This window comes from Syzygium oleosum, unplaced genomic scaffold (assembly GCF_021117445.2).
Source record: "Syzygium oleosum isolate NSW1041296 unplaced genomic scaffold, Sole_v2.1 Sole_v2.30, whole genome shotgun sequence".
NCBI classification, from domain to species: domain Eukaryota; kingdom Viridiplantae; phylum Streptophyta; class Magnoliopsida; order Myrtales; family Myrtaceae; genus Syzygium; species Syzygium oleosum.
This window is the reverse complement of record NW_026607514.1, coordinates 2,261,834-2,285,576: the sequence shown is the minus strand read 5'-3', so window position 1 is coordinate 2,285,576 and position 23,743 is coordinate 2,261,834. Positions and strand designations below refer to the sequence as shown.

At 42.9% G+C, this 23,743-nt stretch overlaps 1 protein-coding gene across 1 annotated transcript; it reads right to left on the bottom strand.

Moving 5' to 3' along the window:
- Nucleotides 1-19,281: 19,281 nt before the first annotated feature.
- On the bottom strand, nucleotides 19,282-21,836 carry LOC115677578 (uncharacterized). The gene is made up of 3 exons (XM_030600763.2): nucleotides 20,858-21,836; nucleotides 20,577-20,769; nucleotides 19,282-20,164 (listed from the first exon to the last, which is right to left on the bottom strand). Exons 1-3 carry the CDS (start codon nucleotides 21,299-21,301, stop codon nucleotides 19,602-19,604), a joined length of 1,200 nt encoding a protein of 399 aa, XP_030456623.1. The 5' UTR covers nucleotides 21,302-21,836; the 3' UTR covers nucleotides 19,282-19,601.
- Nucleotides 21,837-23,743: the final 1,907 nt, after the last annotated feature.

Here is a 23,743-nt window from a genome sequence, read left to right as displayed (position 1 = left end):
CGACACTCAAGTCCGGACTCAATTCCACGATCAATTTCGCTCAAATGCTATTTTAGCGTCTCTCACTAACGGGCGGCTGTTTAGGGGTTACGCGTATCGACTTAGGACTACTCGAGTCGTGACGGTCTCGATTTCCAAGATGACGCGAGGATTTATCGCTAGTTCCGGGGGTCGTGATCGTTCAGAATAAGATCGGGATTATTTGCCACGCGTACTCTCGGTCGTGCGGAAGCACCCGCGTTCCAATCGTACGTCGTTGGCCAAACCAAATCCGTCTCCTCCTTAGATCAGCCCACGCTGGCCCAAAATATTTCCTCGTCGTTTCTCGAAATCGGGTTCGTTTCACGGTCGAGTTCTTAGGTCCACGTACCGTTTTCCTAGTTAGCCTTTCCCTATTGGTCAGTATCCCGAGAAGGATCCGTTCCGGGCGAGACTTACTAAAATGAAATGAGAAATACACATCTATTTCATTGATCACGAAAGTGGGTCGAATTCTGTTACACAAAGGTAGTGTTAAAACAGGAGGTTCAGCTTCAGCTGGATGAGTAGAAGAATTGCCCAGGATGTCAGAACTAGGATTCAGAACATTGACGACCTTTTTAGGAGTCGAAACCACTAGAGCCAACGATGCTGGATCATTCGAGGCTTCTGAAAAGTTGAACATGATTAATTATTGAGACATGCAACAAGTAATGATATACATATTGTAGCATAAATACCTTGGTCTGGTGCTGTAAGGAGCAATATAAGTGGGTCAATCATAGAAACCTCGAGGGAATGATTGACAGAATTGGATGGTATTTTTCAAGCAATAAGTGTTCCTGCAAAGTCTCATTATTTTGCATCAAACAATAGAAGGAAACAAGCAAATCTAAGAGAAATAGACGAAAGTAGGTACCTTCAGGGTCATCTTCAGTACAAATAAGATTGAGTGGTTGAGAATTCAAGGCATCTGGAGGACTACTGTCGGACATAGACATAGAAACTGATGGGGCTGAAGTGTTAGGCTACTTCTTTTTTATCAATGAGGCAATTGGTTCCCTTGATTCGTCCTCTATGCCTTCTGAAAGCTGATTGGTTGGTGAGGGGCCTATAAGAACATAAATATATGAATTAGAGAATGATTTAAGGACAATGTACAGAAAAGAGGAATAGCAATGGACAGATACCTTGGTTATGATTGGTCTTTCTCTTTAAAGGAGATGTTTTTTCTCTAGGCTCAGCTTGCTCTATTGTTTTGGCGCGAGTTAGTCGAGTCTGAACAGTGACGCCTTTCGAAGGAATTACTTCTTTAACCATTTGGGCTTTGACTTGCTTACCCTTGACAGTTATCGACGGTCCCAAACTAGGTTTCGAAATGCCAACTTGATTGGCTGGTCTCATCAAAATGGCTTTTCTGCCCCTCTTGCCCTTTGGCTTAAATGTACACCATTTTATCTGGCTCAACATGGCTTGGGTAGCATCTTCATAGGGACTTTTAAAAGCAAAAGAAAGCCACCAGGAGGTCCACTCGGATGTACACCCAGGTTTAGGCTCAAATTCATAAACATCATAGGCAAATTTGGCACGTATGAGATGGGTAATTTTGGAACAGCATATGAAAGGGGCATGAGCTTTATGAGAATATCTATGTTTGGTCATGTCGGCAAATTCAAGAGAATATGGCATTGGCATAGGAATGGCCTGAACTAAACCGAACTATCTGGCACAGTATTGGGGAGAATAGATTTCAAAGCCATGATAAAACTTTCCTTTTGAGATAGCCTCAAAGGGAGATCCACAGGGGTAAGAATACATGACTAGAAATCAGTGGAGTCAAACCGGGCTGCTGGATCAAACAAATAATTAAATTCATTTGCGTCGAAAGCAAATAATTCAATTTCACTTAAGTCGATTGTCAAGAATTTCTGGAGATAAAACGCAAAAGGGAAAAGATTCCCATGAATATTCAATGAAGAATAACCTAGCAAACGACGCCTAAAAGGAAGAGGGGTAGGTGGTCGAAAGCACAAATAAAAGTGATGAGAAAAATTACGAGAACCATGACCAGAAAGGAACGGGAAATAATGAACAAGTCAACATTGGAGTATCCAAAATTGTCCAAATAAAATACCCTCTTCTTGAGACATCATCGATAAAGATGCATGAGTTATTCCCCTATATAGAGATGCTACGATCAATGGGCCCAGAGCGAGTGTTTTACCCGTGGTAAGATTAGTTGCAAGTGGCAAAAAATCCTTGGAGATTTTTAGCGAAGGAGCAAAAAAAACGTATTTTGACAACCAGAAAAGGAGGAAAAGTATGCGTTCAACAGGATCCACTAAATCAGAGCTATGGGAATAGGCAAAAGAACACTACAAGTGCCATAACTTGTGTACGGCGCTCACTTTGGTGCCATAAGTTTTTTTTGGATCACTTTAGTGCTAAAATTTTTGAAAAACGATCACTTAAGTGCCAACTCCGGTGCCGCACATAATTTTTTGCCGGAAATCCGATGTGGCATTTTTTTTATTAATTTATGAAGCTGACGTGGCTCGCCAGAGATTGGCACTTAAGTGATCGTTTTTCAAAAATTTTAGCACTGAAGTGATCCAAAAAAAACTTATGACACTTAAGTGATCGTTTTTCCTCCGACTTGACACCAAAGTGATCCGAAAAAAAGTTATGGCACCAAAGTGATCTCCGTACACAAGTTATGGCACTTATAGTGTCCTTTTGCCTATGGGAATATGTTTCAAGTAATCTACCATAAGCAAGGGCTTCTTCAGGAATAAAAGGCATTATGAGAGAAGCCATATTTTTTACAGGGGTTTCGACGAGGTGAAAATTAGTCATGGCACATATGTCTAAGAGAGTAACAGACATTAGGCCCCAGGGAAAGAAGAAGCAGTTGGTCGAGGGGGACCAAAAACTAACAGCAGCACCCAAAAGCCCTAAGTTTAGGTCGTATGACAACATACTGACCTTCAAAGCCACATCAATGCCGGCTCTCATCCAAGCAAGATGAGTAGGAACATCATCCCACAATCTCGCATACCAGCGGTGAACGTCCATCTCGGGGGAAGGAAACCCTCGAAATCTGGGTCCACTGAATCAGAGCTATGGGAATATGTTTCAAGGAATCTACCATAAGCAAGGGCTTCTTTAGGAATATAAGGCATTATCAGAGAAGCCATATTTTCCATAGGGGTTCCGACGAGGTGAAAATTAGTCATGGCATATATGTCTAAGAGAGTAACAGACATTGGGCCCCAGGGAAAGAAAAAGCAGTCGGTCGAGGGCGACCAAAAACTAATAGCAGCACCCAAAAGCCCTAAGTTTAGGTCATATGACAACATACTGACCTCCAAAGCCACGTCAATGCCGGCTCTCATCCAAGCTAGATGAGTAGGAACATCATCCCTCAATCTCGCATACCAACGGTGAACGTCCATCTCGGGGGAAGGAAACCCTAGAAATCTGGAGGTCTCTGAGGTCCAAATGTCCACGACCGAGGAATTTTTAATGGGGAGTAGTTCTTCTGCCTTCCTTGGAAAGCATGGTTGGAGTGAAGCTGGCATTTGTTGATGGTTGTAAAAACAGGGACCAAGAATGAGTTGTTCAGAAGATTCATCGACCAAACGCAATAAACGAAGATAACAGTTCGAGGAGTTTTCATCTTCTTGTAGATGATCAAACTTTGCAATATATGTCTCGGGAGAGTATTTGGTGTCCATGAACATGGACTGAATGAGAGAAAATTTGGGGAAGACGAAGAAAACCTAGAATCGGAGAAGGTAAAAAGTTAAAGTTTAGATTTTTATGTGATCAAGATACGACGATTCGGATGATCTACAATCATGAAAATTTACCAAGCTATAAATGATCGGGATAACATGTCAGAATAAAGGGAAACGTCGTAGGAAGATCAAGCGGGAGTGAAATACGAAGCGTTGAGATCAAGATTGTCCGAGCTAGGTATATTTCTTTAAAAGAATTAAATCTAAAAGAATTAATTCTTTTTAAAGGGGGCATATGTTGACACATATAATTAATTAGGTTGTCGACGGCAAAAATAAATAAAGTAACGGAGACAAATGTGTGAAGGTCATCAGGTAGTGACGTAACCCATAAAGGGTTGTTTACGTAAGTAGACAGCTGGCAAGTATTGGAATATCCTAGCGGGAAATTTGAGAATTTAAAATTGAAAAGGCTGGAATCGTAGAAGAGGCAAGCGCCACCTGAGCTTCCATATCGAAGGTCGTCGATGAAAATTTCTATAGGGAGCCTAGGTCATTGAAGCTGTCGATGAAAAAAGAAGAAAGGACAGATGTCAAGGTGGAAAGAAATCGATGACGATTATCGGATAGGGAAGGACAGATGTCAAAACAAAAAAAGATCGATGACGGTTATCACATAGGGAAGGACATGTGTCAAGACGGAAAAAGATCGATGACGGTTATTGCATAAGGAAGGACAGATATCAATACGGAAAGAGATCGATGACGATTATCGCATAAGGAAGGACAAATGTCAAGACGGAAAGAGATCGATGACGGTTATCGCGTAAGGAAGGACAGGTGTCAAGACAGAAAAAGATCAACGACGATTATCGCATAGGGAAGGATAGATGTCAACACAAAAATAGATTGATGATGGTTATTGCATAGGGAAGGACAGGTGTCAAGAAGGAAAGAGATCGATGACGATCATCGCATTTGGAAGGAGAGATGTCAGGATGGAAAAGAGATCAATGACGGTTATCGAATAGAGAAGAATAGGTGCCAAGACGAAAAAGATAAAATTGATGGCAATTAATGACCAGGTGTCATAAAATGAACGGCAAAGATGAGATCAACGGTAGTTATTGAATATGGTACCAGAAGGCAGTTATCAAACTCACAGAATAAAAACTACTTGACAGCCAAAAAAAAGTCCCCTCCCACGAACACACATCAAAATGTTGTCTTTCAATTATCTTTATTTTCCAGTACTGCACTTTTAATTTCCCTAGTTGTAGTCATCTACATTTCAATCACAGTAGTTTTGTAATGTCATATCAATGGAGTTCGGATGTCGCCAGTCAGTGGCTGGATGAATTTGTCTGAATCGATTATAAAGTTTGAAGCTCTTATTAGCCAAATCTCATCACGGTATAAATTTGTGTTGCTGGTCAAAATAAACAAGCTTTTTGTTCACACCTGGATATCTCCTGTCCGGAGTTAGCCACAGAACCCGGTCTCCTCTCATTAAGAACCAAAGAATGACTTTCGGCGAATTATATTTCGTCGCGGGAGCATTTCCGGCGAAACAATAGCAAAATTGAAAGCACTCATCTTCATGCCTCAATTAGGATTATTAGATTGGTTATCATTTCCTCTCTCGCTCTCTCTGACAAGGACAAGCCATTTTTGGACTTTGTAGTGGATCTCGTGAGAGGCCCACAAAACAAAAGAAGCAATTTGTGGTTTGTGTTAAATTAAAAGAAACCCACTATGGGCCCAGCCCAATGGTCAACCAAGAATTAGGGGAAGGTCTTCTCTCCTCATGGTGTTTTTGGGAATAAAGGAAAAAGTTGTAGTAAGCAAATCACCTAAATTATTACCATCATATTAATGTTGCGTACACAGCTTGTGCACTTTTGTTTTTGTACGCATCTACATCTCTTACCATTGAAGTAAAAATTATTCAATCAGTTCTAAACCTATCGCACGGATACCAATTTAGTTTTAAAATTTTTAATTTTACTAATTTAGTCTTGAACTTTTACACGTTGAAAGCTTTCCTCGGTTCTCATAAAGGTCAGTCCATTATAGTCTTTCCAGTCAATTTTCGTCAAAAATCGTTGACGGGTTTGCACGTGAGACAGTCGACAATGATTGGACCATCACGTTAGCGATTTTCAACGAAAATTTATCGAAATGATTATATTAGAGCTTCATGCAAAAGTTCAAGGCTAAATTGGCAAACTAAAATGTTTAGAAACTAATTGGCATTGGTACGAAAAATTTAAGATTGATTGGATAATTTTTCCTATCATTGAGATGAGCCATTAGTTACTTATTAAAAGTAAAACTGCTTGTCAGTTGTGGGAAGTGCCAAAAAAAGGTATAAAAAGCCCATGGATATAATATTTATTATCATCTTAAATTACCACAAGCCATCCAATCATAGCAGGATGCTCCGTTTGAAATTTATAGCGCATCTGTATAGTTGGTTAGTGGGTTTTTATCGGTAAGCAGTCACTTAGGCTGCGAATGATAACTATTCTGTTTCAGAAATCAATTTCTGGCAAGAAATTGATTTTTCTATTTTGTTCCTAGATGAGTTTCTAAGCAAAAAAACACGTTTGATAATGACACAAAATTTCTGTTCCTGAAACAAAAATTGTTTGATAACGGCAAAAAAAAATTTCCTCTCAAGTGGTTGGCGAGTGTACGGTGGGCGGATGGCGGCGGTGAACGACGGGTGGCGGATGGTGGCAGTGAACGGCGGGTGGCAGATGGAGGGGGGAGGCAGCGGCGAATGGCAATGCAGCCAGTGTGGAGGACGGCAGCCGAAGGCAACTGGCAACGGAAGGAGGGTAGCGGCGGAAGGAGAGCGGCCGGAGACGATGGCCGATGGATGGCGGGTGGCAGCCCATAATAACTGGTGGCGGGAGGCGGGCGACAGCGGGACGAAGGCGGCTAGTGGCGGGAGCAGTGGCCAGTGGGCAGCGGCGGCGGGAGGAAGGCAGCTAGCGGCGGGAGGAAGGCCGCTGGCGGCGGGAGCAATGGCCAATGGACGGTGGTGGGAGGTAGGCGACCGCAGGAGGAGGGCGGCTAGTGGCGGGAGATGGAGGCCGGTAAACGACGAATGACGACAGATAATGACCGGTAGTGGGAGGCGGGCGGTAGGAGGAGGGCGGCCGGCAACGGGAGACGGTGGCCAGCGGTGGGAGGCTGGCAGCAGGCGGCGGCGGGAGGCAGTGGCTAGTGGACGGCTAGCAGCGACAGGAGAGGGCGAATGGCGGGAGGCGGGCAGTGACGAGAGGAGGGCGGCTGGCGACCAGAGACAGTAGCAGGTGGACGACGGGCGACGATCAACAGTGGGAGACGGGCAATGGCAAGAGGAGGGCGATCGGCGGCGAGAGACAGGGAATGGCGGGAGGCGGCGACCAGCAAGTGGGCGGCGATAGGCGGCGGGTGGGCTATGACATCCCCAAATTTGGGACCAAGATAGACAAAGGTAAATGGCGATAGAATGGGCGAGCAGTCGAGCCGAGGGTCAGTAATGGAATGGATAAAATGGTCGGAACGAGTGTATTGAGGGTAAGTTATGGTTCAATCAAAAGAATTGTCCATGAATTGGCCTAGGAATCAACAATGGAATGACTCCCTGATCACGCAAGTCGATTAGAGTAATATGACTGTGGATTGACTCTTCAATCATAAGGGCCGTTAGTGGGAAGGTTCCGGACGACCATGGATCAATGTCGTGTCGGCATGTGTCGGTCGGGGGTGATTCCGCACGGCCATGCATCGGTCCTGGATGAATATGGATCAATCTCGTGATACTAAATTCTAAAAGGCCACATGACAACCGAAGGTCAACCATGTGTTGTTGATACTTGAACGTGGACCGGTCGTGAATCGACCATAGGTCGTTGCGTTGAGTCGGGTAGGCCATGGACAAGCCAAGTGCCAGGCTAAGAGCCTAGTAGCTTGGTCGTGGGTCAGGCATTGTGCCGGCCGCGCCAGCCAGGCCTTATGCTCGGTCATGACCGGCCATTGTGCCCGTCAGCTAGGCCACGGACCATCTACATGTCCGGCCGTGTGCCAGTCATTGTGTCTGATCCTTGTGCCAAGCATTGTGCCCGTCAGATCCGACTCCGACCTAGTTTCGTGCCCAAGAGACTTGGCCATGAGCCATGCATGGTACCCAAACATGAGCAAATGCATGTATTAGTCCATGAACCGGTCCCTTGCTAGTGTGGCTCGGCATTGTGCTCGGCGCGCCACTCGTGCAGCCTGGTATCACGTCCGTGCCCTCGGCCACGCGACCAGCCATGTGCCCAGCCATGTACCCGTGTGTTCTAGCAGTGTGCCCGGCCCTGTGCCCAGTCAGGGCCGACTGCACGGGCCACGTGTGTCACGCCCCGTACCCCACGAAGCATGAACATCCGCGTATAGGTCGAAATAAGGTGCGACGCTCCCAGGTTACGTCACCGACCCGAAAACCCAAATCAGAGAAAACACGCCACATGCGGAAACGACGTATATATATTATATATATACACCCAGACAATTTAAAAGTAACCATGAGTATCACAAGCCAACAAAATTCAAACGATTAAAAACAACATATACATTCATTATAACACTTATATATACAATATCCATTAAAACCAGAGCTACAACAAAAGGGCTACGAGTACAAAAAGGGATCGGTGGCCTAGGGGGATCAATTAACCACTAGAGGCTACAGTCAAAAAGTATCGGCCCTCGCCCCTAAAAACTGAGGTCTGCCCTAGGATATCCAGTTGGGGTCAGACCCAGACGTCTCGGAAGAATTCTCGGACTGCTCTGGTTCCTCCTCTGAACTCATAGCCTCAAACTCTATCTCGGGCTCGGGGTTCTGCTCCTCGGCATTCTATGGACGGGGGTCTGAAAATGTCGGTTTTACCACAATCGTGAGAAAACTCAGCAAGTACAAACCACTAATCCTAAACTAGGCTAATGTGCACCTCCAGAAGGTAAATAAAACGCATCAAAATATGAACCAGTAATACAACATTAATTCACCCGAGCTCACAGCCCAATATAATGTCTCATAGCCCTGCAGGTTAGGCATTTGGCATCACTATAAGTCAAGTGCAAATGTACCGACCCGAAGGCCCACAGTTGGATATAACGACCCGTAGGCCCGACCCGAAGGCCACAGTTGATAAAACGACCCGTAGGCCCGACCCGAAGGCCACAATTGATTATAACGACCCGTAGGCCCGACCCGAAGGCCACAGTTGATAAAACGACCCGTAGGCCCGACCCGAAGGCCAACAGTTGATAAATCGACCCGTAGGCCCGACCCGAAGGCCACAATTGATTATAACGACCCGTAGGCCCGACCCGAAGGCCACAATTGATTATAACTCAGGCAAGTACATCGTTTCACTCAATTTCAACCAATCGCCACTTGATATGCAAAACATATGCTCGGGAATTTAAGGTTAAATACCAATGTCAAATTACCAAGCATAACTAAGCCCAAATCAAACCTATTCCACTCATTCTTGGCATGTCCAAGCATTTTCCATTCTAATCCAATCCATTTCAAGTTCATTCCGCGCATTCGTTACAATTTAGTTTCATGCGCCTCGGGCCCGGCTTGGGCAAACCAATTCCGATGGTCGTTCTCACCACTTCGGGGTCCTTCAATAGGAATTTATACAAGTCCTAACCAACCCCTAAAAATGCCCAAACTCAAGTCAATAGCCAAAGAACCAATTAAGTCTCCAATTAAGCCCAATGGTACAATTCGGTTCTGGTGAACAGTACCAGAACCGAATGTCCATTTTGCACCAAACTACCCCTAAACAATTCCATTAGGCCTCAATCAAATACTATAATCACCCAAACATCAAATACACATAATGAAGCCTCAATTAAGCTTAATTAAGCCCTATAATGACCAATTCAAGGTCACCAACAATTGAACCCAATTAGTACAAACTTAGACAAATTAAAACAATTTCGGAGCCCCATGAACAGTACCAGGAAAAATGCACATTTAGGCACTAATTCACCTTTAAACCATCTCATTAAGCCCTAATCACCTACCCTAAACATCCAACCACCAAATACACATAATTAAGCCTCAAATAAGCTTAATTAGTCTACCAAATGCCTAATTTTAAGTCATTAACCATTGAACTCAATTAGTACAAAACTTGAACAAAATTTAGCATTTTCGGTACTCATGAACAGTACCAGACCAGATCACAATTTAGGCCATTAAACCACCATTAAATCATCTCATTAGGTCCTCAGGACCCATACAAAACATCCCACACACAATTAAGCCTAATTAACCCTCATTTAGGCCTAATTAACCCCTAAAAATGCACAATTAAACTAATTAGGGGTTTAGGGGTTTATACTCGCCTATTAACGATTCGGGACGACGGGAACGGGCGGTCGATCACCGATGAACGGTAAGGATCGACGGCGGCGCTCCGGTGCAAGCCGGCGGTCCGCAGCGACACCGGCGAAGACAATTAGCTGCTGTTTCGTTCTTTAGGCCGAAACCGGGCCGTGGTGGCTTGTCTTGGGCGTAAAGGGCTCTGGTGGCCGGGCTTGAGCGGGGACATTCCGGCCGGTGCTGTCTCGTGAATGCATACTAGAACCAGCAGAATGGAGCACGGCAGTAACGTAAACGGGGAAATGGGAGAGAATTTTGGGGGAAATGGCCGAATGGTTCTGAGGAGAGAGAGAATAGTCTGGTCAAATATGGGTCAACAAGTGTGAGTGGATTCCAAGTGTCATTAATCCATAGCATTGGACACTTTTGCCCCTAATCCAATGGCCCAAATTTGATCCAATCCAATAATGTAGGGGTAAAATGGTCATTTGGCCTTAACCCAAGCTGACCAGACCTGGTTTAGCCTTAACCAACCTTGGTTAAATCCCAAAAATTTACCAATTTTCGGAATTACTCAAAAATGGCCTAGGGGCATTTTCGTAATTTTCCGATCCCGAACCGAAATTCCAATTTTCGCACATACGTGTTCCATATGTGCGTGGCCAACATAATATGGCGTCGGATCCGCGAAATTCATTCTTTAAGCTCTCAAAAACTGACTGCAAAGTTTCGAGAATAAAATAATATTATTTTTCCAATTTTTGTCGAAATTCCTGTTTTTGTCCATAACGACTCCCGGTATGCGTGGCCACCCAAAAATGGCATCGGCCTCGAAAAATAACCTCGCTTGGCCTCAGAAATGGACATCGAAGTCCCCAGGGGCAAAATTGTAATTTTCCCCAATTTCTGTTGAAACTTCCGTTTTCATCCATATTACTCCCAAACATGTGTGGCCACTATAAAATGACGTCCGTCTTGCAAAATAGTCGTAATTACCCTTGAAATTTTGATATCGAAGTTTGGGCTCAATATTGCGATCAAAATAACTCGTTTCGAAGTCTTAGGGCCTCTCACTAACGGGCGACTGTTTAGGTGTTACGCGTATCGACCTAGGATTGTCCGAGTCATGATGGCCTCGAATTTCGAGAGAACGAGAGGAATTATCACTAGTACCGGGGGTCGCGATCGTTTGGATTAAAATCGGGGTTTGTTAGTCAGGCGTACTTTCGGTCGTGCGGAATCACCCGCAATCCGATCGTACGTATCTGACTATATCAATCCGTCATTTTCCTAAGATCGGCCCATATTGGTCCAAAATATTCCCTCGACGTTTCTCGAACTCGGCACTCAATCGCGATCGGTTCCTCGGTCCACGTACCTGATCCTATTTAGCCTTTCCCATTTGGTTAGTATCCCGTGATTGATCAAGTCCGGGCGAGACTTACTAAAATCAAACGAGAATTAATATACACTTTATTGATCCCGATAACAGATCAAAATTCAGGATGTTACAACGTGCCTGGTCAACCTGACCGGCCCAAGCTTGCGCCATTGGACCTGGACTTTGGTTTGATTATGTTAGGGCATATTTAGAGGAATTTTTACACCGAACCTCGACCCGGATAGGTTGGTCGATCATTTTAAACTAGGAATTTCCCCGATTATTTAGGCACTTTGCTAAGTATACTTCTTGGTTTTTGAGGATTACAAGCCGATTATCTTTAGCGATTAATTAGATGCTCTAGAAGGACAAGAACATGCATATTTCGGCCAAGCTTGGGAAGCAAGAAGCCAAAATTGACTAAGTAAAGGTTTGAGCCAATAATTGGAGGGCCATCATTAGAAGAATCTTATAAGATAAGATCTTCATTAATGAATGTGATCTTGAAATCTCTAGATGTAGGGCAATAATGAGAGCCAAGACAAGATCAATAATGAGGAGACTAATAATAGAAGTTTAGGCGTCCCCTTGAAATTAATACAAGAGCTTAGGTGTTCTCTAGGACATTAATGCATTAAGATGACTCATATACCCTAAGATAGGGCATCATGACCCTAGATGGACACTTGGTATTTAATTGGGCCATCAAATAATTAGGCCTAGGATTTGGTCAATATTTCCCTAAGATTTCCCAAGATTGCCTCTAATTATTAAGTGTCACTTGAATGACTTGCATTAGACCATTTGGCATGACAATTATTGAAGTCTTGGCCTATAAATAGAGAAACACAAAGCCATACTCTTCTTTTCCCCAAATCGAGCAAGCCTCTCTCTCTCTCTCCCTACTCTCTCGGCCTCCATCTCTCTCATTCTCAGCTATCTCTTCTCTGATCACTCACTCTCACCACCGCACCATCACTAAATACCCCAGAGCCCCCAAGTAGTAAGTGAATTCCATGTACTTTGGTTAGGGCGTAGTGTTGCGCGTTTAGACTCGACGAGCAACTATGTTTGTAATGCTTGGAGTTTGCACATGTCTTGTTGTTTTGCATGTGGCCGTGAGTCATGGCACAACCAAGGCACGAAACGGGGTATCGTATGGTCTCGTACTCATGTTGTGGTGTTCCGAGACGAGTTTGGCTTGGTGCGGGTTTTACATTGAGGCGTGTAGAACCGGGCCAAGTCCGACTTCGAGCTGGCGCTCGGCATGGTGGACCGAGCCACGTGCCATGGGCCGCACCCTACATGTTAGACGATGTGCCTTAGAGAGCATGAATTTCACGAGCACCATATGTATTTGTGCTTGGTTGCATGGGCAAATGAAATCAAGATAAGAACCGGAAACGTTCGTTGGTTGTTGCATGATCACACGAGGGACTATGGTCGTCACCGATGGATTTCGGGACATTGCCGTCGTCGATAAATTTCAGGGCGATGCTGTCTTCGATGGATTTCTAGATGATGCCACCATCGATAGATTTCGAGGTGATGCCCGAGGGAGGCTCAGATGCCCGGTGCAAGCCGGAAGAACCGATGGATTTCGGTTAAGAAATGATGAATCCCGTGTGTTGATCTTTACATGCAACATTGAAAACCATGTTGATGTTTTCATGTTTGTTGAACATGCCATGTTTACTACAAAGGCAAGGTGAGATGCATTTGCTATTGATCTATCATCGACAAGCCAACGGTAACGTGTATTTCTTTTGTTCAAAGCGAGGCTATTTCTTAGCCGAAGCATAGTGAATTTAACTTACTGAGTGTCGACTTACTTTATATTATTTTCAGCTTTGTAGGTATGGCCACGCCACCTCCCATCTGTTTTGGTCGTCCCGTAGAAATGCACGTGCAGATTGTAGATATCGTCGATGTAGAGACCGGTGTCACATATCAAAAGTATAGCACGACCGTTTAGGTTCAAGTGAATGCGAATGAGATGGTTCCCCACCATTACATAGCATGGTTCGTTTTGATGGATGGAGATGTGATGGACAACTCGGGGCCAGCGGAGAAGAACCGTAGTGAGATGACCAAACTTGGGAGGAACTAACTTTTTTGTTTTGTGAAGGGACAGTAGAGAAGTTAAGAGTAACCCAGCCATGTAAACGTATGTGAGCGGATACCAGACGAGATCCGGATGTAAGCACGTAGTAAGGAAGGCCCGTAGAAAGATGGGCTTGTAAAATAAATAACTATCATGTAAATTATGCGTGCTTGTATAATATGTTGTTTGGCTCATTTTATGCTCTCGTTATTGTTTGTTAGTTGCTTCCGCTTGTGTTTAATCAAGAAAACAATAATGGGATGTTAAGACATATCCTTGGAACCCAAGTGAATCATGGCCAAACCGGGATCAAGTGCCCCACCCTTGTCTCGGGGCGTGACATGTGCAACCAACTAGTAGCAAGGGCGAGCGATGAGAAGAATTTTAACTTCTCATTTCTGTTCCAGAAATAGAAAAGTAGAAAATTTTAACTTCTGATTTATGTTCCAAACCTATTTTTGGAACAAAAATTTGTTCCAGAAATAGAAATTGAAATTGCGTTACCAAACGGATTTCTATTCCAAACCTATTTCTAAAACAGAAATAGAGAAACAGAATGGTTTTCATTCGTAGCCTTAAATACAAAGTGGAATTTCTAATAGTGTTTTAAACACCGAACTAGACCGGCCGGTTCAATTGGGTACCAGCCCAGTCTCCGATCCAATTTAATACCTTATGCAGTCTGGAGTCCAAACTAGTTGAAACAGTAAAGTTAATTGTGCAATTTTCATTAAAAACCGGGTCAAATTGGTCATTGCGAAAAATATTGAAGGATGGTGGTGGCAAGGTTCGAACCCTGCACTAATGGAATGTGGAAGCGAGCTCTATCTTGTGGTCCTCACGATTTGAAACTCACGCTCTCAAAAGAAGCATGATGCGCCTGCCGGCCAAGGCTAAGCACCGTATTATATGCAGTATCATGCAATGTGTGATACTCTATTATACAAAGTTATTTAACTATTTTATGAAGCGGTTAAATATGTCAAGCCGCATATTTTGCATAAAGATACCATCCGATATAGCCAGACGCGATTTTTAAAAACACTCGTTTTGCATAGATATCCCTGTTATAATCATATTTCTAAGACTCGCCAGTTTTTTTTTTTTCCATTTTGATCAATGCTTAAGTAATGTGTGCACATGACAAAAGTGATTTCCAGAACAACCAACTCTTCTCTTGATTCGACCAGATAAAGAGAAAGAAGGCAAGTGTTGGTAGGATCAAGCGAGATAAATATCAGAAAAGATTTAAACCTATTATACGAATGTCAATTCAGTTGTAAATTTCTCAATTTTGTCAATTTAATCATAAATCTTTTAACAAATTACCAATGTAGTCATTCCTACTAATTTAGGCCGGAAACCAACGACGTGATAGTCTAACCAACACCGATCATCGTACATGGCATCACTGATGCCAACATTGATGATTTCTACAATTTTTTTTTGTATTTTTTGATATTTTTCTTTCTTTTCTTTTTTTTCTTTTTCTTTGTTTCCCTACTCGGGTCGCCGGGTTCACCGATGGCCAACGGAGGTGGCTAGCCACCAACGAGGGGCAAGCATCGCCGACATCTGGCGAGGGACCACGATAAAAGAAGCAATTCATTATTTATGTTAAATTGAAGAAACCCACTATCGGCCCAGCCCAATGGTCAACCAGGAACGAGGGGAAGGACATTTTCTCTCTTTTTTGGTTTTTTTGGGGAATAAAGGAAAAAGTTGTACTAATCAAATCACTTATATTACCACCCCCGTGTAATTTTTTTTTTTGGGTACACATCCGCATCTCTTATTATTAAGACGAGTAATTAGTTACTTGTTAAAAGAAAAATACTTGTCAGATGTGGGATGTGCCAAAACAGGGATAAATAGCTTGTAAATCTAATAAATTATTACCATCGTTAGGTTTTTTTTTTTTTGGTTGGCGGCCCCATTTGTATAGTTTGTTAGGTGGGTTTTTGTCGTAAAGTAATCACTTAAATATGGGTCGGATTTTGAATAGTGTTTCAATAATCGAACTAGATTGGCTAATTCAAGCGGGTATCACCCCGGTCTCTGGTCCAATTCAATGCCTTGTGCCGTTTGCCATCCAAATTGGTCAAGCCAGTTGTGACAGTTTGTTATAACCCAGATCAAGTTGGTCATTCTGAAAATTATTGAAGGACGGTGGTGGCAAGGTTTGAACCTTGCGCTAAAGGAATGTGAAAGTGAGCTCTCTCTTGCAGTCTTCATCATTCAAAACCTCCGCTCTCAAAAAAAGCTCGATACCTCTGTCAGCAGGCCTAAGCATTGTTTTACATGTAGTGCTATGCATAGTATAATAATTATTTTATTTATATTGTTTTACATATAATCTGAATAGGTTGGCTCTACTTATTGAATATGTCAAAATGTAGCCATTCGATATAGTCATTTCGGCATAATTTTTAAAACACCAATTTTGCATAGAGATACTCGTTATAATCATACTTTTAGGACCCACCAAAGGCTTTTTTTTTTCGTATTGATCGATGCTTAAGTAATGTGTGTACATGATGACTTAGTGATTTTCAAAATAACCAACACTTCTCTTCATAAAGAGAAAGAACGTAGGTCGTTGTAGGATCAAGTTTATCATGTAGAAAATGAAAATTTTCAAAAAAAACATATAAAAAAAGAACCCTAGAGATCCTAAATAATTTTTTAAAAATTTATTTAAATTTATGGCTTTGATGGTTCCTTCTGCCCTATCAGAGATGGAGTACAAATTGGACAAGACATTTTTTCCTTGTTAAAATCCAACCTTATTGATGACACGAAGTCGAAGTCGTTGTGATCTTAATGTAGCACCAAGAAGACTTTTGGTTCGGGAGTCCTTCAATTTGATTTGATTTGAACGCTTCACCAATTGCAATCCGATCTACCCGATTCGAGAAGAGTCCGAAATCAAATTCACTTTCGTTCTGCACACTCAAATATCATATCGAATTGACCTTTTCTCCATCTCTCAAATGGGGCACAAATGCATTTTCCATGAAACTTCCTAAGGAAAAATTAAAGATTGCTTTTCTTTTATTTTTGTTCCTTTTTCCTTGACTTTGTCCAAGGGTAGTCTACTATACTCTAACTTCAGTTACACGCCGCCCTAAAAGTTAAAAAAAAAAAAAAGAAAGGAAAAAAGAAAGGAAAATTGCACTTACGATCCCAAACATCTGGCTCAATCGAGATCTACCGCATTTGAAAAGGTGCAATCGAGTCTGATAATTTGGTTAATATCACGAAAAATCTCAAACTGGTACATCTATGATAAATTTAGCCCAAACTACAACAAACTGGTACATCTGTGACAAATTTACCCTCAGTTTGTTTCTATTAAATTTTATTATTAAATTGCTTTGTTAAATGATACATGGCAGTTGATGGATGTACCCATTTTATATTTTACCCTCCGTTTGTCATAGGTGTACTAGTTTGTTTTTTTTGTGGTATTAATCAAATTTAACAAAAAATAACGGAAGGTAAATTTGTCACAAATATACTAGTTTGGGATTTTTGGTGGTAAAAAAACTAGTTTAAGGTAAATTTGTCACAGGTGTACCAGTTTGGGATTTTTTGAAGTAAAAAATTAGATTGAGGTAAATTTGTCACATGTGTATCAGTTTAGGGTTTTTTGTGCTATTAACCCTTTGTAAAAGTGCAATTGGGTTTCAAAATTTTTGAAATTGACGCAATTGAATTCTTTCAGTGATTGATTAGCGATTGATTAGCGAGCTTTGCCAACACGGCTAAATGGAATACTCCATCGCTTTTTTTTTTTAAATTGCTTTTGGCATTTGTAGTATTGGCGTGGGGCTGACATGTTCGTTAGGTAACAAAGAACCAAAATCTAGAAACAATAAGAAAAATATAGAAAATTTAAAATGAATGATTTGGAAAACGTTTTTCAAACGATGATCGCTTGTATCGCTAGGAATAATTAGTCAATTTCATTATCGATAACAATTTATGTTTAAATATTTTCATGGACGATAGTAATATTTATCGTTCAATTATTTATGCAAGCAATACGAGCGATCATTTCAAAGGATTTTTTTTTATTAAATCATTCATTTTCCTTAGTTTAATTGATTTTTCCTTTTTTATTCAAATTTTAGCTTTTTAATTTTTCATTTTCAAGAAAAGATTGACGTTTTTCCGACTTGGTGCAACATCAGTGGTAACCAAATTAGGCCGAGCAGTTGCCGGAAAGAAATTTGATGTTCGAGATTTTATTGCACTTTTTTCTTTTTCAAACGAATAGAGTTTTGATTGCGCGTCGGACCAAACATCAAAAGAATTGCAACTTCGATTTTTTTTCGAGGAAAAACAAAAGAGAAAAGGTAAAAAAGAGAGAGCTTGATGGGTGATATCTTGCAACCACAAGCAATGTCAGATTCCATGGGAAGCGTATGAATGGAGCTCGGTGGGATGTCCCTTTCGCAAGTAAATGGCAAAAACAAAGCCATAAAGCCTCATCCCATCCTAAAGTCCTTCGACGACTTGACAAAAGGATGGCGATCCACCCGCGCACCTCCCCCTTACCTCAACAACAAACACTTTCCAAGACTTTTTAAATCATGGGTCGGAATTTTACGTCCTGGATAATGAAAAATATTTTTTTGATTAATAATTTTAAGTAATATAAATGATTATTTTTTTAAAAAAAATATTATTTTAATTATTTTATTATTTGTGAAATAAAAGGAACTTAAATTTATCCGGATAAGAAAGAGATCTAATTGGGAGATTTTTTATTAAACATAAGTAGGACGTCATTGCCCTTCTTTTGTTTTCTTTAGTTTTGGATATAGACGATTTCGTCAGCCTATCCGATGAGGCCACAAAATCAAAACCCATAGGAGCCGGCTCACCTAAGATTTTGACCATTATCCGAAACGGTATTTATCATTTTGAATAGTTGGTAAGCCGGATATTTCGCCAAGAAACAAAAAAATAAACAGTATAGTTTGCAAAATCTTTAGTGTAGTTTTTTTGAATTATGATACAGCTGACTCAATTTCAGGTTCTGAGATCCAATCAAAGTTGCAACCTGGGGATAACCTGAAGAAGACCCTCAAATCGTTTTCGCAAACCGTATTTCGTCGTACCCAAAATACCATACTTTAGCGCAACTGCAATTATACTGTAAATTGTGCTATAACCGTATTGTACTGTACTGAAGTACGTTTTTGGCAGCAAATCTTTTAAGGGTGTGACTTAGTATAGTTGTTGGCATATACACCTATTATTTTCACCATAGGTAGTACTAATATAATTCATTACAACAACAGCGACATTAAAAATAATAATTCCATTCTTATTATTATCTTTACTTCAGTAAAATTATAATGAAGACTATAACAACATCTATAAGTCCGTCCTTAACTTCAACGGGCGCTGTCCCTTTCGTGCCCCCACTTTCTCCTCCTTTGTTTGTTTCCGTTGCTTTTTCCTATACCGACTCAAAAGGACTAAAATGCCCCTGCTGACCCCTCCGATCAAAAAGTCCAAAAGTGCGGCGGGCGCTGCCACGAGATGCCGCAGCGACACCGCCGTGCAAAGGCCGACGGGTGTGGCAAAGACATGATCACGACTCGTCAATGCATTTCGAATCGTCAAGCCTAAAATTCAACCGAGCAAAAATCCAAATGCGAGATCTCAGCACTAGCAAAGCAACTAGTAACGCCCAATCTTTCATTCAATAGCACGTAGCAGATTTGAGCAGAAGCTATTACAAACTGTTTGTCACTCTTTGTCCCCCCTTTGCACGCAACCCAAAAAAAAGAACACCAGGAGGGCATCGGGAAGAGGTTAGTAGAAACCAAAGCCATACGGGATCTGCAAATATACGATCCTCTTCATAGGCATCGCAACCGGAAAAGGAGAAAAACCAAAGAAAGAAAGTAAGGTGGAGGGGGAAACTCTGTAAAAAGGCAAGAGTCTCTCCTTCCCCCACACCACAATCCCCAAAAAAACAACTCACACTTGCAAAGGCTTTTAGTCCTCTATTACTGAAGCCAATCCACTCACAATCTCTACGCCCACCTGCGAATTCCTGAGCTTCGCCGTTGCTATCGTCTTGCCTCTCGCCATCCCCTCGCCCTCCTCCTCCGCCGCCTCGGAGGAGCTCTCGATCGGCAGGGACAAGGTGCAGTCGAGCTCCGAGTTGTCGGTGGAGCGGCTCGGCCCGAGGCTCTCCTTGTAGGACCCCGACCCGACTCGAGATGGGTCCTTTCGTACGGGAAGGCGATGCGGGCTCTTCGAGGTGGTCGGGGACGTGGACCTCGCGTGAGGCGCGAACCACTTGGCCTCCATGTACTCGGCTTTCCTCCACGGAGCGATGTGCATTCCCCTGCTCTTCAAGCTCTGTTTCGCCGCCTCTGATACTATGGCGATGATTTTGCCAAGGCGTTCGGGCTTGCCGACAAAGATGTTGGGCAGGGCATGGATGACGGACTTATATGTCTTCGTCGGCCGAGCAATCTCGAATTCCGACCGGAAATCGATGTCAACTATGAGTCTCTCGCCTTTGATGATCACGTCTATGTACTCGTATTCGCCTGAACGTCACAAACGTGTATCTTGCTCTTAGGTTCGACAATACAAGGTGTGGAGACAAGTGGGCAAGAAACTGTTGTTAAAGTAACTGTAGATAGAGCAATTTATTCCAACCAAAGCAATCCAGGCAGATATTTCCCTGCTACAAAGCTCAATAATCAACGAACGAACCATACAAATTTCGCAACAGACATTGACTGACTGGAAAAAGTCTAGAGTCAAAAAGTGATCACTTGCTGCTAAAGACTAAAAATTCGTCCTCGACATCCTAACCCCGGTTCCTTACCAAACCATGAACGAAGCCAGCAACGGGTGCATGTAATTTTTCACCCAAGCGAGACCCAGGATTCAACCGCTACGTAAAAAAAATGAACCAATATTGAGATAAAATGGAACGGAATTGAGAAGCAGTACCAGCTGGGAAGGATGCAGATTTCTCCCAGCGAGACTTGCACACAGAGGCGTCGTAGCCCAGAGCCGACAATCCGTCCGACACGATCTTCAGGACGCTCTCGTCCTTGCGCTTGGACATTTTCTGCTTCTCCACAATCCTCGCAGCGTCCGCTAGCAAATTCCTCTCGCAAAGCGTCGCGCACATCACCAAGCTCTGCGTGCGCGATCTCTAAAAGTTAGCGGAGCACATACATACAGAAGACGATAAGACATAAACGCGATCGTCCGATGACCGATCATACCTTGAGTGTTTGACACGCTTCGCCATGGAACTCGCCCCAATGACCTCTGCCTCCTCCTCCTCCGCCAGGAAACTCAGACTCTCCTTCCTCTGAACTGTCGGTCCCGTTCCCGTTGAAGCAGTTGCAGCGGTGGCCTCCGCACCTCACCGCAGAGGACGACTGCTTCTCGTGACTCTCCTCTATGAAATTCTGGACCATCTTCGTCAGGCAGAGAGAGCTCGGCTCGAATTCAGCTGGCTCCGCAGTAAAGCCGTCCTTATCGACCGGCGGCGCACCGCCTTCGCCGCACACCTTCTCGATCGCCGCCGAGCTCTTCAGCACGCCGATGAACTGGCGCTCGAAGAGCCGCTTGAGCCGCGACTTCACGACCGGCTTCACTGGCTCGAACCTGATCGCCTCGTCTACGTGACAATCGATCGGCTGGATTTTCATTGAAAACGGCATGGGACTCCGTGACCAAAAGCACGACGGACCTGACTTCACCCGCCGATGATTCTTCCTCCTCACGCCGATCTAAGCACCGGTTGCGCCATTAGAACCTAACCTTCAAGCCGAGATCAGCACATCAACCGATCACAAATCCAAACCGAAACCCAGAGATTCTCCACCTAACAACCGATCCGAAACAGACGCGATCAACTCGCGATCACCCGCCGCGTCGCTTTCAGGCACCGACCGCCGAGGACGAAGGCGAGGAATAACTTGCGGACTCAACCAAGCGACCTCGACTCACTCACTCGCCGCCGCCGCCGCCGCCGCCGCCGTCGCCGTCGGACACGCTCATCGCCGACGCCGTCCGCCGTGAGCACGCGATCGCGTCCGGCCCGAACTCCGTCGCCGGCTGCCGCCGAGTTCTCTCTCCGGTCGACAGGGACTGGGTTTCACCGGCGCCGGGGCATTTTCCGGAGATGACGAGAAGCCCGTGAGCTCAGGGAGTGTTTTTGGCTGTGGCGAAAGGCAGCGAGGGCGGCAGGGAGGGAGGGAGTTGGGACGGGGGGCACCTGGGCGGTGCATTTATAAGCAGCGGCCGAGTTCGCGAGTGTGTGGGTGGGGGTGGGGGTGGGGGGGCCCACGCGGGCGTCCTACGTGGCGCGGGAGAGGATCGGGGGGTATGAGTCGGGACACGCGTCGCGCGGCGGAGGGAGCTCCGTTCTCGTGGCCCGGTTGCTATGGCGCCACGCGTCAGGCTTGGAGGGGGAACGGGTGGACCCCTCGTTGCGATTTTCTTTTGATTTTTTTTTTAAAAAATTTGGTCAGTCTTGGGTCGTGGGGCCCACCTGCGGGAGTTGCCCGTGACTCGGCGTCACAAGGAGGACTTTGGATCAACCGCTCGGCCCCTGCCCTCCCCTCGCGATCGTACGATTTTGACGGGAATACCCTTGGAGTTCAATAGAATTTACGAGCCCAACCTGCCTAAACGAATGACGCGGTATTCAGCGAGGCAAGCATTGAACTTTTCGTCCATGGACTTATTGCTTTCCTATTTGGGAAATTGGGCTAAGGTTGTTTGAATCGAACAGGAATTCCGCTTGTTTAGAAGAAAATGAGCTATTTAAAAAATATTTTTTTAGTAATAATTATTTGTATCACTTGAAATAATTAATCAATAACAAATATTCTCATTATCGATAATAATTTATGTTTAAACATTTCCGTAGATAACAAAAAAATATTTTTCATTCGTTCATTTTCTATAAGTGATACAAGAGATCATTTTTATGAAAAAGGTTTTCTAAATTATCTATTTTTACAAAACAAACGGAACCGGTGCGGTGCGTTTCTTGTAAGAAATATCCATGATTTGAAAAATATATTTCAAAAAGTGATCGCTCGTACGCTTATAAAAATGAATGAATGAAATTTTTTTTTTATCATTAATGAAACTGTTTACGCATAAATTATTGTTGATAATGAATTTTTTTTTTCATTTACTATTTTTGAAAGAAATATAACCAATCATTTTTCCCCCAAATTAGTCGGCTCTAAAGTTGAATGTACTGCTCGAAAAGAAAAGAGGGTCATGTTGAATGGTGCAAGTAATTTCCCAGTTGAACAGTTTCGTTTATGTTTTTACGCATGAATTCACTTGCTCACGGAATTCTTGACTATTTTTGCATATATATTTATTTTCTTCGATGAATAATTTGAATATTTGGATTTCATACTTCCATGATAATTTACACTGAAGACCGTGACTTTCATGGAGCCTTCGTCTCTCACGGAAAACTATGTCTTGAGTTCATTTATTTTTCCACTCATAAATTCACTTGCTCACGGAATTCACAATAATTTTACGGATGTATTGTTTTCTTCGCTGAATAGTTTGAATTTTCGGGTTAAGTTCTTCCATAATAATTTATGGTGAAGATGATGACTTTTGTGGTATCTCCATTTTTTCCGCGGAAAAGTATGCATCGAAATATTTGATTTTTTTTAATAAGTGTACTAAAAGTTCAGACCAATTCTAGAAGAAAATTAAAATGTACGGCCACAATTGTCGCTTCATGTAACTTACTGATTTCAAAGCTTGACTTCGGTTTCTTCAAAGGGATCGTCAGCTTGACGGCAACGAAAGGGACCTGCCAAGGGCATTATCGTCTTTTCGAGGATTGCCGCTTTTTTCTGCGGCTGCGATTTCCTTATCTTGATAAAAAGCATGACGTCAGAAAAAGTGGGAAACGCGTGATGCGGATTGATCTGATGGAGGGTACTTTTGAAAATGTACGAAACTTCTCGTATTTTGAAATTATCTTTTTAAATTAATATTACAAAAAAAATTTAAATTAGTACATATGTCATAAATGTACTAAAATTATTATTTTTATCATTAAAAACCTCAAATTAATATACCTGTGATAAATTTATCCCAAAATAATTTTTTGACCA

What these genes read in the sequence shown, in the direction of transcription:
- LOC115677578 (XM_030600763.2), bottom strand. Translation starts at nt 21,301, where the DNA reads ATGCCGTTTTCAATGAAAATCCAGCCGATCGATTGTCACGTAGACGAG. An exon ending in AAGCGTGTCAAACACTCAAG is followed by an intron (nt 20,770 to 20,857) that starts GTATGATCGGTC and finishes TCGCGCACGCAG; the next exon opens with AGCTTGGTGATGTGCGCGAC. An exon ending in ATCTGCATCCTTCCCAGCTG is followed by an intron (nt 20,165 to 20,576) that starts GTACTGCTTCTC and finishes TGTGACGTTCAG; the next exon opens with GCGAATACGAGTACATAGAC.